At 35.9% G+C, this 15,937-nt stretch overlaps 1 protein-coding gene across 7 annotated transcripts in view; it reads right to left on the bottom strand.

The window, feature by feature from the left end:
• The window catches only part of NBEA (neurobeachin), a 507,728-nt gene that overhangs the window by 389,430 nt on the left and 102,361 nt on the right, over window positions 1–15,937 (bottom strand). For all 7 annotated transcript variants that reach the window (XM_075085055.1, XM_075085072.1, XM_075085081.1 and 4 more), the window contains exons 6-7: window positions 9,828–9,954; window positions 2,257–2,376 (exon numbers count right to left, since the gene is read on the bottom strand). In XM_075085055.1, coding sequence (XP_074941156.1) covers window positions 2,257–2,376; window positions 9,828–9,954 — 247 coding nt within the window. The remainder of the gene's footprint in view (window positions 1–2,256; window positions 2,377–9,827; window positions 9,955–15,937) is intronic.

Raw genomic sequence — 15,937 nt, 5'->3', positions numbered from 1 at the left:
GAAACAAAAAGTTCTAATACGGTTAAAACAAGAGCTTCCCTTCCTAGCTAATGTATAATAGTGCTAAGAAGCCCATGTACGCACTCCCGTTTTCCTTTCTATGCCTTTTACACAGTTGCATTCATACATCTTTCCTGAATTTCTCCTACTTTCTCTTCTATTTCCTACTTCTGATATAAGATTTTTGTTATTAAAGAATAGAGGGCTAATGATAACTACTGTCTTTCATAACTTAGTCTATTCTCCAGCAGGCAAAGAAAAACCTTACCAGAAACTTAAAAGACATCAAAACATCCAAAGCTTGGTAAACCAATCCCACCCAAAGAAAAGACTGTACTTCTGTTACATGAGAAAGTAGAAAGGAATACTGTGAATAAAAGATGAATAGAAGGAGCAGCTCTTACTGCTAAGCATTTATCATTAAGGATTACAGATCCCCACACCGTATAACTAGTAACTCAGCCCAGATCCCGAGACAGCAGCTGGCTTTTCAATCATCACATTCTCACCTATCACAAAAAATGTTTATATAACCAGGTAGAAACCATGCTCTGCAAAAACTGAAAGGCTTGCCTTTTCTTGCAGGAAGAAATGATACCAAGAAAACAAAGAACAATGATCAGAAGCTTTGGCAAGCAGAGCGCTCCTACTTGAATTAATATGCAATATTTAAAGTCTCCCTTTCAAATCCAACTTTGCCTCTAGAATTTAGCAAAAGACAGTTAATTTCCTTAAGCACAAAAGAGCTTCCTTATCTTATACAGGCAGTCAGAAACAACTGAGAATTCTATTATAAATAAAAAATAACAGAAGTGTAGCAAGCTGATGAATGAAGCACCTCTGAAAGTCTAGCACAGTTTTAGCTGAAGGCAAAGCACACGAGAACCATTTTTTCTGCCTTCCCCATCCAAAACTTTGGGCCAGAAAGAGTGCCTATTTTCTGCATCATTAGGTGTAGACTCTCAAAACTTCCAAAGTAGAAGGTAGAAGAAGAGAGGAAAACAGAATTTGACACTTTCATTTCATTAAAAGAATTTAAATATTTAAAAAATACAAAACCAGATGCATGTCCTGTAAGAATATACTGTTAATTTGAAGTCAGTCCAATTAATAGATACAGGTGTATTTACAGGTATACATGCAACCTTCTCCAGGTAAAAATGACTGGTTTCTGCCTGTGGGACAAGCAGATGCAAGATCATTGTGTCTTTGCTCTGAGCTATAATATTATGCAATTGTACATCTCTATCTTTTAACTGTCTTGGATGGCCAATAATGGAGGACATCTCTCTAAAAAGTTTACTACCCAAGAAAACTGCTCAGTATTTCAGGGATGAAATTTTGTAGCAGTTAATTTGTACTTGCTAACTATATTAATTAAACATTAGTAACTTAACACTTAGCACAACATTTTTAATATTGGTCAACTAGCTCTATTTACTCATGTCAAGTAAACAATAAAAGGCAAAATATACTCGCTACTTTGCTTAATACTATAAATCTCTTGACACTTCCCCATGCTTCTGTTTTCTAGCTTTTACTTGTTGTCTGTCTCTATCTTGTTGGTTTAAAACTGTAAACTCTGCACAGGAGAAATTATCTCTTACTATACTTATATAGTGCTTACAACAATATGACACAGATCACAGTTCAGTCTACTCAGTTTTACTGCAATTAAAAAAAAACCACTTAAAATTTAATGTTCAATAACACAAAAAGCATGGAAATCTTTTAACCATTAACAAATATCTCCTCTTAAATCCAACACAGAACTTAACGTGATACAAAAATGAGTACTTCTGTATACATTGGTGGTATGCGTAGTCATTTGGCAGAATGAATCAGTTTTTCTTAAGGACTTTTCTGAAGCTAAATCTGTAAAATCTGTAACTCTATTACATTTTCCTAAAGAAAAAGCTAAGTGTTAATCCATTGATACCGGTGTCCCCTACATAGTATCAATATTACAAATATTAGCTATAACAGTCTCTCCAAACAAAATCTCTGAAAATTTCATTAAAATAGCTATGCAAAATACAGCCAAAAAGAATCACCAATATTCTAAAAAATACTAATGTATAAAATCAACAATGTTACATTTTATTAAGTACATAATGGAGGAAGATTGACTAAAGGAGAAAGTTAAAAAAAAGAAAATTTGTGAATATCTAGAGAAAACATATATAGTACTTTCTTTTCTTTTTCAATTCACTTTAAAATGAAAAGCTATGAGAAAGGAAAAAAATAAAAACTTACATCATTTGTGTTAACATGCCAGGCCATGTCACCATAGGATACCAACTGACCATTCACGTAACATCGTATTTCACTGTTTCTCCATCGATTATATATGTGTACAATGCTTATCATGTACCACTGTAAAGACATGGAAAATCAGTGTATCGTGGCAGTTATTGTGCTATAAAGCATAAAGGTAATTAATGGCATTAAAAATAAGGGACTGGTATCGTAAAATTATACAAATAGATGAATCCTTGCAAAATCAGAAAATGAAAAGTCAAGTCAGTGGAATTTCAAGTCCAGCCAGTAGAACCATGCCGAAATGTCATGATGTGCCTACCTGCATCCATTTATGGGATTAGAGCCAAAAATGCATACATACAATTAAAAAGTTGAATACATTTCCATTCCTGAAAACGAAATTTAATTTAAACACTATACACTATAACATAAAACACAACTGAGTTCTGATGGGAAATCCAGTTCTATGTGCACTTACCTTAACAAACTCGTATCACATATCTCTGCCTTTTCATCATCGCTTTCTGTCAGAATTTATTAAATAAAGGGAAAAAATTCACAACAGCAAATTTTACAGCCCAGTTTAAGATGTCATCCTAATTGCTTCATATGATTTTCTTCCTCTATTCTTTACCATTCCACCAATTTTTGGACAATTGTCATATCATTAAAAACACATTATATAATCAAACAGAGAGCATCACAGTAAAATGCTTCCAGGTACAACTATCTTTCAAATAATCTGTTCAACAGGAATCATTATGTCCATTATGAGTAAGTTCAAGAAGAAAACCTTGAATTTCCTTTAAAAGTGAACCTTTAAACTCATCTAAGACTGGGAATGGAAATTTAATCTTTAAGAACTGGAAATCAACTCACACTTAACTATAATAGATGTCTGTATTATTTCAAAATATATATACAAACCAGACGAAAATGGACATACTGGAGAAAGTCCAGAAAGGGCTACAAAGATGATTAAGTGATTGAAACCTCTAACACAAAGAGAGGCTGAGATATGGCTCTGTTTAGCCTGGACAATAGAAGGCTCAGAGGGACCTCATCCATGTGTATAAATACCTGATGGGCTGGGGATAAAGACAACGGAGCCAGAGACTTCTCACTAGTAACCAGTGACAGGACAAGAGAAAATGGGCAGAAACTGAAATACAGGAAACTCCATCTAAACATATGTAAGAAGGGTGGTAGTAAGCAGTAAGTGTAGTCAAACACTAGCACAGGTTGCTCAGAGAATCTGTGGAGCCTCCTTGCTTGGAGATATTCAAACCTTGACTGGACAACATCCAGAGCAACCTGATCTTGGCATCCCTTCTTTGAACAGGGGGTCAAACTAGACTGTCTCAACAAGTCCCTTTCCAATCCTTGATTCTGTGAAAAAGTCAGCTCATCTGCCTTGGAAACACCATTTCATATTTTAAAAATTTTAAATATAATTTACAATTTACTTGTCTTCCCTTTCTTGGTATCTATTTCAATTTTTATCTTTTGATTTCTATGCTCAGCTCTTGTTTTTTTTAAAGCAGAGACCTTCTGCATCCCTTGGGGCATTATTTTAATAAAGAACTTGGTGACTCTCTCCCTGAGCTGGGGTAAGTAGATGCAGAGCCTACTAATATAAAAATCTGCCTCTCTGTATCAGAGAAAATAAAAGCAAAAAGTTTTCACATGTTGATTTTGAAACCAGAGCACAGAATTATGAAAAAAACCACATGCAGCAAAATAGATTTTGACAATAGTCATAGTGTCCCTGAACTATAGATATAGTGTTACATATCTATAATATCTTTATACATTAGAACACACATATTTTTCCACATCTGTTTCCAGGTCTTTAAAAATATTTTTTCATTTTTTCCCTCCTTAAAACCCTACTAATTATACAACAGTATGCAAGAATATCTCACTTCTTGCATATCCAAGTAAACAGATTTATTGGGCAATACTAGATTAAAGACATATTGCTACAGCTTTGACTTCTGAAGTCACGTGTGGCCAGTCTAATTGATGTTTCTGTGGTGGTTTGTTTTGGTTTTTTTTTTATGCAATCATGAACAAAATATTTTTTGTAGTCTACTGCCCCTCCCCCCCAAAAATATCAAAAAACAAACCCCAAATGTTGTTCCCCATTTTGTAGGCAGATTCTATTTCAGAAAGGAACACCCACCATAACTTCAACCAAATATTCATAACTCAAAGTCTAGAAGCTTAACTGGTAACTATGCTAATCAGAAACTAAGTAAAAACTGCATGATTAGAGCTCTGCTTTTTGTAAACACTTCTTTTCCAAAGTTTCCACACCACCAACATAAATCCCATAGAAGAAAAATTCCCTTGTCCTCTTTCCTTCAAAGGTTAATTTACCAATAATCTCCACTAAGTGATGATGATTTAAAATACATTCATCCCAACAGCAGGTGTTCTTTGCAATAGCACTGCTCAAAGTTGTACCTTTTATAACTATTTACTCATATTTCCAGTTCTGATACTTTTGTAGCTGTATAAATCAGCTGACAACCACAGGTCCCATGTTTTATCCATTTATCTTCTATCTGTGATTTTTATTTTACAATGTTTTAAGAGCATTTCTGACAACATACCAGTTTGTAAGACTGCCCCTATGTGTAGCTTAAGCTTAACAGACGACTCATTCATTTGGAAATAAATAGTTCATTATTTTTTTGAAACACTGACCCCAGAGCCTGTAAGGAACTAAAATGAGCAATGTTATCTTGGCAGAGCTTTGGTGTCCATGTCAAACTTTAGGAAAAAGATATAATCAACTTTTCATAATTTTTTTCCCCATGTTAACCCCCATTCATGCATATGCAGCTTCTTTTAGTCAGTCTCCTTTGTTCCATGCATCTTTTTTGAATCTTTAGCATTGCTGCTACCTACATCTGTTACTCTGACCCAAAAGGACAGCTTTTCTTTACTTGAATACACATGCATACACATGCGAGCGTGCACAGAGTCTATCCCAGCTCGTTACTATAACTAATCCAGTAAAAAAAAAAATCGCTCTTTTGCTTCCTGCACTTGAATTAACTAAATATACATCGTAAACTGTATTTTATTTTTAGCCAGGGAAGTATCCAAGTATTAAAAAAATGGTTTACTGTCACTAGTATCAATCTAGATAAAATAAGTAACATAGGATTTCAAAGCTAGTTCCTAAAATCAAGGATGACAGACTACACCGAGTTAAGTCCATAATGCATTCTTATCAACAGGAATATAAAGGTCCTTCTGAGATTCTTGCTTGCTCACTTGATTCATATCCTTCCATCCCTGTATTTTAACAAATATAAATGCTCCTATCGCATGACAGCATAATTCCTTTAAGGCTTTCAGAGGAATATAATGCATAAAGTTCTTGGGGAACACACACAGTATGTATCAACTGGCTCACAAACCTGTTCTTATGCACAGTAAAAATCCTTCAAATAATCCAACAGAAGTGGGGGACAAGACTTCCAGTGCAATATTGCATTGCTTTGCTGCCGATACGTTTATCTACGTGCTTTCTAATCCTTCTTTTCCATTTTTCTAGCTTCTACCCCATTTTGATGGTTAAGAAATCAGGCATGATAATACATAATTCTAAGTATCAGCAAAGCCTTTTTCTAAAGTGTGTTTAATTTTCTATCACCCATTTGTTTGACAAAACAGATTATATACTACAATTAAATGTTTGGCAAATTTCATATTCAAATTTCTTTGGAACTTCGGGGTGACTACTGTAAGGTCCTGGCAATTAATTTCTATCTCTTATATCAATTTCTGTACCTCTCCTACTGACATTTCATTTTGAGATATTTCCTCTGACTCATCCCCATTGACTCGTCTTGTAGTAAACAATGATGCAATTAATTAATTTAGATGGGTTTTTTTAATGATATTATATTCTTCAAGGGCTCCTATTAAGCCTAATTGCCTCTATGGACTGGAAAAAATTTTTGAATTGTCTCATCATTTTACATATAATTTACTATAACTTATACTTTTCTAAGTATTCTTCATTTTGATACAGCTTCCACTTTCTGAACAATTTATTTTTACTTACAATGGCCTCTACTTTGCTATTTATCTGTGCTCAGGTACATTGTGAGGAGCTTTTAAATGTTCTACTGGATTTTTTTGACTAATGGTGTATTTGCTCTTAGCCTTTTGTGTCTTTGCATTTAAGCAATTTCTCTAGCACTGTCAAACATCTCCATCTTTTAACTGCTCCTCTTTTTAAGAAGTGAAGGCAGGTTTTTTTGCTGTTCGTTTAAAAATAAAAATAGCAAATCCTGCATATCCAAGCATATTCTGCATTTTTCTAGACAAAGTCAAGCAAGAGTCACCCTCTGAGCTCTCTAAAAGTTTCAGAAAGAAGTAAATTCAAATTCTTCTGGTTTTTATATTTTGAACTCTTCTCCCAATAAAATGCCACCCAGTTTATAGCAAAGTAATGTAAGCTTCTGTATATTAGTGTGCTTTCTGATCTTCCCCAGTCCATCACAAATGCTATAACCGTTCTTCTTATGTGGCTGACAACTTAATCTGAATAGTATGGTTTTCCTACTTAGTTACTGATTTTGAGTGCACAGAAACCCTGTTAGTTATTGTTACGTTGAACTTATTTATCTGATTAGGTTAAGCCTTTCATACAGGGCATCACTGCTTTATTGGCAAGACCTGCTCAACTGTCACTTTTAACTGAAGTACAATTTGAAATGAGCGCCCACTGACAGTCAAGTCAGAAAAGCTTCTGATACTTCTATTATGTCAATAACCTCATTTAAAATAGTTATTCCAGTTCCTCTTTTATTTTTTTACATAGATAGAAGCAAGCACACATGTACGTCTCAATTTCCTATTATCTATGTCTCACAGGCATTTTGTTGATTCCTCTCCTATTCTGTCTGAGGACATGGTTTTCAGGACTTTACTACTACACAGTTTGAACCAAATCAAGTTGTCTAATTTCATAGACAATTTTTCTTCAACTTTTAGCCAAAAAAATCCCTTTTTTTTTTATTTTCAACATCAGCAATACAATTTTCTTTTAAATTCATCCTGCATCGGGCAGTGTTCTTCCCTATATTATTTTCTCAGAAATGCACCAAGACCATGCCTCTCTGCTATAACAAGAGCTTCCTTAGGTAGTACTCAAAGACACTTCAGAAAACAGCCCATCAATTTTTTATACTGCTGAAATCTTTCAAGCTGTTTGCTCTCAACTACAGTGCTTTTCTGTTCATACTTTTTTATGCAGGTTGATGCTGAGGCTGGAACTCAAGGGAGTGAAAATTAATGGGGGTTATTAATACAAAAAATTTCACTTTGGAGTCTCAAAACGCAATATAAAACACAACACTGCCAAAGCTAGTTTAACTTTGTTGAGAGGACAATCTATTATACTACACCGATATTTTCTATTTGGGTACAAGATGACCAAATTTATTAATGTATTTTTATAAATACTTGCTTTTATAGTGTTCTTTAAATGCACCAATTAAAATCTAAAGTAACCACTTAGCACATTTTACAGTTTTAAATTAAGACTACATATTATTCTGTGAATGGTGTCATATGACAGTTAACAGTGGAAAGATCTTCACATGAACCCAGAGTCTTTCTGATCTGCCTAAAGCTTGAAACCAGGTGGCTTGAATATATAATTTTACTGTGATTCAATAAAAATTTAAAAAGAAAAACATTATTCAGAAGTTTAATGAGGATGATATTTCTGGCAAAAGCTATTGCTGAAATGCCTACGTCTGTAAGCAAATGGCTAGAAAATAGTATATCTGATGACAAAAATCACACTTCTCAAGTTAGCATTTGGACAGTAAGGTGATTTGTAAATGGGTACACATTTTTTTAATATATATCTACACATTCAATGCTTGCACAGTGGAACTAGTGCAATACCTAAATAACATCAAGAAAATCAATCTACATCTTAAACAGGATATGTTTTGACTTGTTAGAGCCAGGAGTTATATTTGACAGGTTTTCTTTTCTCCGTGATGTGTTATGTACCTTCCCACATACATGTACACACAAGTTATTAATGGAGAAAATATATCATATGAAACCGCTTGCAAATATATTCTAGTCTAGAAGATTTTTCTCAAATACTTTCTAAATCTGACATATGACCCAAAGCATATGAAGCATGATCTTAGAGAAATATAAAACTGCCATGGAAGTTGTATTTGGACACACTTCAGCAGATCAGCAGATTATGATTTGAAACTGCTTTTCATATAACAAAATATACACGTACTAGTATCTCAGAATTAATTATTTTAAATAGAATAACAAGAGTTAAAATTTTCCAGGGATGGCATCAAGGAAACTAGTCATTCATGATAGAAATTATCAACAAAACATCTTGCTAAAACACGAAAAACTGCTTCTTCATCAACAAGTAAAGAAATGATCAGCTAGGTCCCAAAAGCTAGCTATCAATAACATAATCCAAAAGTTAACCATTTGTTCCTAGGTTGAGCATTTATCAGTAGCATCAGATGTGGTACTTTAAAATAAAACTGAACTGTCATCAAAACTCTTTTCTGGCTATAGAGTTAAATAAAATTTGCAAAACAGAATTGATTCTTTTCAATACACTCAGCAGGTATGTGTTTGTATGGCTTTATATGTCCCTGAGTTACATGTTAGAAAAAGACATTACTATGTTTTAAAAAACACAAATTACCTCAAAGCTACATAACAGAATCAGAATCAGTGATTTTGAATCACAAATACATACCAAGAATAATAGTAGAACATAAAGCTGATGAGTGAACAATGGGCACTCCCTCCCTAAGAGACTGGTTTCTCAAAACAGAACAAGCACTGAAATTCAATATACAAATTCTAAGGCCATAAAAAAAGAAATGAGCTTCACAGCAAAATATATACAAGGCCACTACCAATGACAAACACATAATACTCGCTGTATGGAAAAGTCAATGCTTCAGTCAACTAACTGAAATATTGAAGCCAGCAGAATCATTGTTCTCCTAGGACTACTTGGCATACAGTAGAAATGAACATTAATATGATCTACAGAAATAATCAAGATTTTAAAGTGAGAAATCCCAAAACATTACTGGCATAGAAGAACATTCAGAGCTTTATATCCCCTCAGCAACAGATAACGAAAGTCCAGCATTGCCAGCAAAATTGTTCCAGACATTGGCACCAAAGTAATCAAATAAAATGTTCAGAAATGGAATGATAATGCTTTAAAAATAAAATACAACCATTTTACAAATATTCAAAATTCTTCTCTATCTGAAGCTAATTAAGCAGTATTTTTAAAAACAAGCTGACTTTAGAGAAGTGTTACTTTACAAATTATTACATTTTTATTGAATTAATTCTAGTCTGTAACAGGCACAAAACTTTGCAGGACCGTCAGAGAAGCTACTTATAAATAAGAAATTACTAGTAAACCTATGGCACTAAAGGGATTTTATCCCTTCTTCCCAGAAGCACTGTGTCACAATTTCAATGTTATTCTTTATTGCAAATACCACTTTGCTTACCTTGCGTGGCTGAAAGTCATACTTCACACAGTGCTGGAAACCTTTGCCTTTTGACTTCAGTGATGTAACTATTAAGCAGTTGCCAACAAAATGAGCAGAATACCCAACACCTTTGCTAGTGCGGAAACTGAAAAGAAAGAATTATTAATGAAATTGGAAAAAGGGGAATTATTGTATAATAAAACGGTCCAAATATTACTTTGAGTTGCCATGAAAAAGAAAAGGATTTAGTACCCTGAACGGTGAACTTAATTTCCTTTATATCTTCTCTCCCCACCATTCTTTTTTGGGGGAGCTACTAACCTTCATCACTTACATGGTTCCAGGCTACATTCTAAAAATCAGGGTTTTGTTTTGGTTTTGTTTTTTTTTTCTTTACAAAAATCCAGGATGGTAAAGACTGAATCTATCAGGTTTTTCCTTCAGTTTCCTAATTCATCATCATTTAAAATAACACATCTGTTTTAAGTTGTAATGAAAAATCCATCACAGAACACATGCGAGGCGCCTTGCAATTTTACAGGGTTTGGAGAACAATGTGGCTGATATGACATACAAATTTGGATTCACGGTAACTACTATGCACAAGTATAACTTCTTTTCAAGCCTTATGATTTAGTTAGGCTAATGATATATTAAGGTTTAATCATCTGAGCTGTGGATTTATTTTCATTTGTCAAACTGACAAAGGGCTACAATTTTAACAAAGTAAGTTTAGTAAGGGCTTCCAGCTTTCTTGTGACAAATATCGTAAAGACAGATAATGCAGAAAGGTCATATATTTCTCTACTTATACCTGAAATCAAAAGCATTGTAAAGAGAAATTCTGGACATCTTAAAAAACAATTTGCAAAAGTAGCTAGTGGAAATTCATGAATGACATTACACAGAACATTTTTTTAAAAGTTAAGCCCATATCTACAGCTATGTCACTTACTTCTGAAAAGCTAAGTACAATAAAAAGAAGTCTGCTATCATTAATATGGAGAACACTTTACAGAGCTTTTAATCTTTTTTTTTTTAACTTGTTATCAATCAGTTTAAAAAAATAAGCAGTGGCTGAAATACACAGACTAATTGGTGAACTTCATCCATAAACTCTGAAATTAAGCTTTGCAAGCATAAGAAAAAAAGACACTACTGATTTTGAACATTTGCATATGCTCCTGTAGTCCCCTAATTAACACTTTTGCACTTCTTTAATGTAGGTGACTTATAAAATAATCCCATATTATTACAATACTGATGTTTTAAATTATTTCATTGTTGTAACATTTTCTTCTAACACTTTTACCAGGTTTTTCATAGTAACATTAGGAGTTGAAAGGCATATGCAAATACTAAGTTCAGATTTCATCTTACTTCATAGCTGTTGAAATTCTACGTCTTTTGTCTACCCTACTACATAATCTTGATTTTAATATGTGGAAAAATAGGACAGTTATAGACTTAATTCCATCTTCAGAAACTTACAGTTCAACCTGTATGTGTACATTAATGATGGAGAGAATCAGATTTTCCTCTTTCCTGTCAAAAATATAGCTGATAAACCACAACCTTCTGAAAAAAGAAACACCTTACAAGGTAGGTGGTGTGACTAGACCCTGAGGTGGCCAGAGCTTAGATGTTCTTCTCCTGTGAGGGGATTTTTAAAGGATGTCAAAAAGAGACATTCAAATTCTGAAATTCTAGAAAGCCACTTTTGTTTTAATTAATTAGAATACTTCTACTAAACCTGAAAAACAGAGTGATCGGGTTAAACAGAACAGGAGCAATAACATCTATAGACAACCCTTCTCCAACCTAATGGGGCCTTGCACAGAGGTCCTTACTTCCAGTCATCTTATGAGTTGCATCATACTAGGCCTCATGATCTCTGATCATCAGGATGGTTCTGTTGGCCTTGAGGCATGCCTTGGGGTTTGCTCTTTCCCTTTAGCAACTTGTTAAGGTGCTGCAGAAGCTTTATTTTCCCAAATTCAGGCTCTGGTTTCCTCATTCTTCTATCTGCCTCTACACGTTGTACGCAATTCTCTCTCCCCTCAAGCTGCTGTGCCGGAAAGGAGCATTATTCCCTGTCACAGCCCTTTGTGCAGCTTCCACAGAACCCTCCTTGCAAAAAAAAAGGGCACTTTTTTAATAAACCTAAAAAAATCCTCTCTTAATAAACCTAAGATATAATCTAATAGCGAAGAGAAAAATTACATGCTGTCCATCACCACTGACCTCAACAGTGAAGACAATTTACAACACTGCTATTCCCCTGCGTCTTCTGAAGACTATTTTTAACATGGATCATTTCAGTCATCTGGCTTCCACAATGACCCCATAAGCAACTGTACCCCACAACAAAAGGAACAGTGAACATCCTCTTGGGAGAATATTACTCATATACGTACATAACCTGCATTACCCATATACAAAAATAACCTGCACGACCACAGTACTGAAATTTGTACAATAACATAAATGGTAAAAACTTAAAATACAGCTTTTACAATAAGAACAACTGAATGTGTTGTGGGCTAGTTGAGACTTTGATTTACCTCCCTGGGGCTTTATGCCATCCATTCAAATAACTTTTCACCAGGTAGTTGCATCTCTCACAATGCCAAGTTTGGTTCTCAGCAACGTAAGTCACCTCTACAAGCTAAAATGGGTTTGGCTAACAGAATCCTATTCTAAAGTATATTTAAAAAAATACACAGATTCACTATGTTCTGACATATGGTGTAGTATCATTTGTCCAGAGAAGGGCCACAAATTTGGTGAAGGGTTTAGAAGAGAAACCATAGGAGGAGTGGCTGAAGTCACTTGGTTTGTTCAGCCTGGAGGAGACTGAGAGGAGACCTCATGGCGGCGTACAGCTTCCTCACAAGGGGAGGAGGAGGGGCAGGCGCTGATCTCTTCTCTCTGGTGACCAATGACACCACCTGAGGTGATGGCAGGAAGATGTGCCAGGGGAGGTTTAGGTTGGATATTAGGAAAAGGTTCTTCACCCAGAGGGTGGTGGAGCACTGGAACAGGCTCCCCAGGGAGGCAGTCACGGCACCAAGCCTGGCGATATTCAGGAAGCGCTTGGGCAATGCCCTCAGATGCATGGTGTGAATTTGGGTTTGTCCTGTGCAGGGACAGGAGTTGGACTCAGTGATCCTTGTGGGTCCCTTCCAACTCAGGACATTCTATCATTTGATTACAGATGTCCAATAAAGTGTTTTTTTAATCACCAACAGCCAATCATTGCAAATACCATGACATTTTTACCTGAGAAAACATAATTAACATTGTGTAAAGTGCATCCTACTACTTTGAACAGGAGTTCGTAAGTATTTTGTTAAACACTAAAACTCTCTATAAAAAAAAAAGAAAAAAAAAAAGAATGGCTCTTGAAGAAATATCTACAACTTTAAAATTTTTCCAGTTCCTAACTCCCCCAGTTACTGTGCTGATTCATCACCATTTTGGTCAAACTGGACTGTTTCTGAAATTTTAAAGATTGAATTGTACTTATATGTGTAACTTCTTGGAGTTCAGCATATGAAGACAAGAAAGGAATGAAATAATGAAAAAGATAGCTTATTTCTTAGCGGGACTGTTCGTCTTGTAATTGAATGAATGATTTTCTAAACATGAAGCTTAGCCACTAGTTTGCTTTTTTTTGGCCAAATTAATTAGTGTTCTAATACAACAGTAGTTGAGAAACTCAGAACTCAAATATGTTCTCTGTTTACCTCAACAGTACAATATACAGATTATGTCAATCTTCATATTTTATTTCTTGCCAAAGGTAAAGTAGGACTGGTCTCTATGGTACTGCACAAAAATTCTCTTACCAATTACCTACACAGGCAGAACTTGCCACATCCAAAGATGAAATGCACAGAGACAACAAGAGCAGTACTGTCAACACCCACATGGTTTTATGAGCCTTTAACTACCTCCCATAGCAGCTGGTATAGAATTTTACTACAGATCATTCATAAAACCCTTATAGTTATGTTTCATTGCAGCCAGTTTCTCAAAGCAGCTACTGGATGTTATTACACTTCAAGAGCAGGTAAACATTCTTCTATCCACTGCTGAAACTCTTTAGTAGTTCCAGTTTCTGTAGCTTAGAATTTTACGAGCAATTTAACATATGATCATGGTACTGAGATTGAGAAGATATGAATTCATTCTTGCCTGAAGAAAAAAAAAATGTTCTTTCAGAAGTTTTAGCCATCCTTCCATTAAAAATCACTTGGATGTTTTAAGGACAAAAAGCAACAATAACAACAATCCAGCCTCAGTTCACCTTCTAATTCTTTTACAGAGCCCAATATGCAATTCAAAAGAAAGCATTTCTAGATTAAAAAAAAAAAAAAAAGACAAAAACCCCACAGCAAAAAATAACCTTAATATCTAGATTGATTTTATCTAATTCCAGGCCTTGCTTAGAAGCAATGTCACCCCATATCCTTTTTTAACAGAAACAAGTATACAGATTTAGAGGATGGACACTCCCCAGTGGAGCGCACTTAATGTCAAGCCCTAAATTCCTGAATTTGCACTGTCTTTATGACAAAGAATCTACATGTCATTCCTGAGGAAACATTTCCAATGATCCACTAAACTGTAATTGTTATTATTACACTGTGTCTTAGTATAACTGTGATAACTGAAGAGACCATAGTATTGTGTGTCTAGAAGTTTGCTTTTTCCTATTTTGCTGTCTACCCAATGGATCTCAGATTACACAATACCTCATCAGATTTTGCATAAATTCTGAAAACAGAAGTCAAGAGCATCCTTAATTTCAACACTCTTTATTTTCCTTGGAAGATTTAATTATAAAATGTCTTTTCCAGAGCACAGTTCACTCCAGAGTCTTCTCTGAAGAGTACAAATTTTTTGCATGGTGTCTTATAAGAAGTAGCAATTCTTAGCTGTAAAATGGTATTCCAGTAATGCTTTTGCCAAGGCTTCAGGAAGTGATCACATCACCTTTACTCTCTTTGTTTGTTCAGACTATCCTTGAAGCTCTTTCAGCTAGAGCAATTGGTAATTGGTACAATACTGTTCCAATACAAAAGCATTAATAGACTGTCACTTAGCAGCTGCCCAACATCATCCTCAGAGATAATGAAAATTATTTTTAAAAAATTTTGGCTTAGAGTTCTTGAAGCAGTACTTAGCATTTAGTTAATTACAAAACAGTAGCAGTTTTCACTCACATCTGGCAAATGTGAAAGCACTTTACATTGGGTTTGCATGGCAAGGTTTGGTAGTGGAGGCGCTTCAGGGATGGCTTCTGTGAGAAGCTGCTAGAAGCTTCCCTACAACTGATAGAGTCAAAGCCAGCCGGCACCAAGATGGACCCACCAATGGCCAAGGCCAATGGCCAAGGCCAAGCCCATCAGTGATGGGTGGAAGCATCTCTGGGATAACAAATTTAAGAAGGGGACCTGGGAACCCTGCGCAACTGCAGCCCAAGGGAGGAGTGAAAATATGTAGAGAAACAACCCTGCAGACACCAAGGTCAGTGAAGGAGGAAGGAGAAGAGGTGCTTCAGGCGCTGGAGCAGAGATTCCCCTGAAGCTTGTGGTGAAGAGCATGGAGAGGCAGGCTGTCCCCCTGCAGCCCATGGAGGTTAATGGTGGAGCAGATATCCACCTGAAGCCTGTGGAGGACCCCACACTGGAGCAGGTGGATGTGCCCAAAGGAGCCTGTGACCCCATGGGAATCCCGCACCAGAGCAGGCTCCTGGCAGGAGCTGTGAACCCATGGAAAGAGGAGCCCACACTGGAGCAGGTCTGCTGGCAAGACTTGTGACCCCATGGGGGACCCACTCTGGAGCAGTCTGTTCCTGAAGAACTGCAGCCTGTGGGAAGGACTCATGTTGGAGAAGTTCACTGAGGACTGTCTCCTGTGGGAGGGACCCCAAACTGGAGTAGGTGAAGAGTGTGAGGCGTCCTCCCACTGAGAGGGAAGGAGCAGTAGACAACATGTGATGAACTGACTGGAACTCCCATTCCCCGTCCCCCTGTGCTGCTGTAGAGGAGGCAGAGAATTCAGGAGAAAAGTTGAGCCTGAGGAGAAGGGAGGGGTGGGGGGAAGGTGTTTTCAAGGTT

This window comes from Phalacrocorax aristotelis, chromosome 1, assembly GCF_949628215.1.
Source record: "Phalacrocorax aristotelis chromosome 1, bGulAri2.1, whole genome shotgun sequence".
Lineage (NCBI taxonomy): Eukaryota > Metazoa > Chordata > Aves > Suliformes > Phalacrocoracidae > Phalacrocorax > Phalacrocorax aristotelis.
The sequence above is the reverse complement of the archived record's forward strand: the minus strand, read 5'-3'. Positions and strand labels throughout refer to the sequence as shown.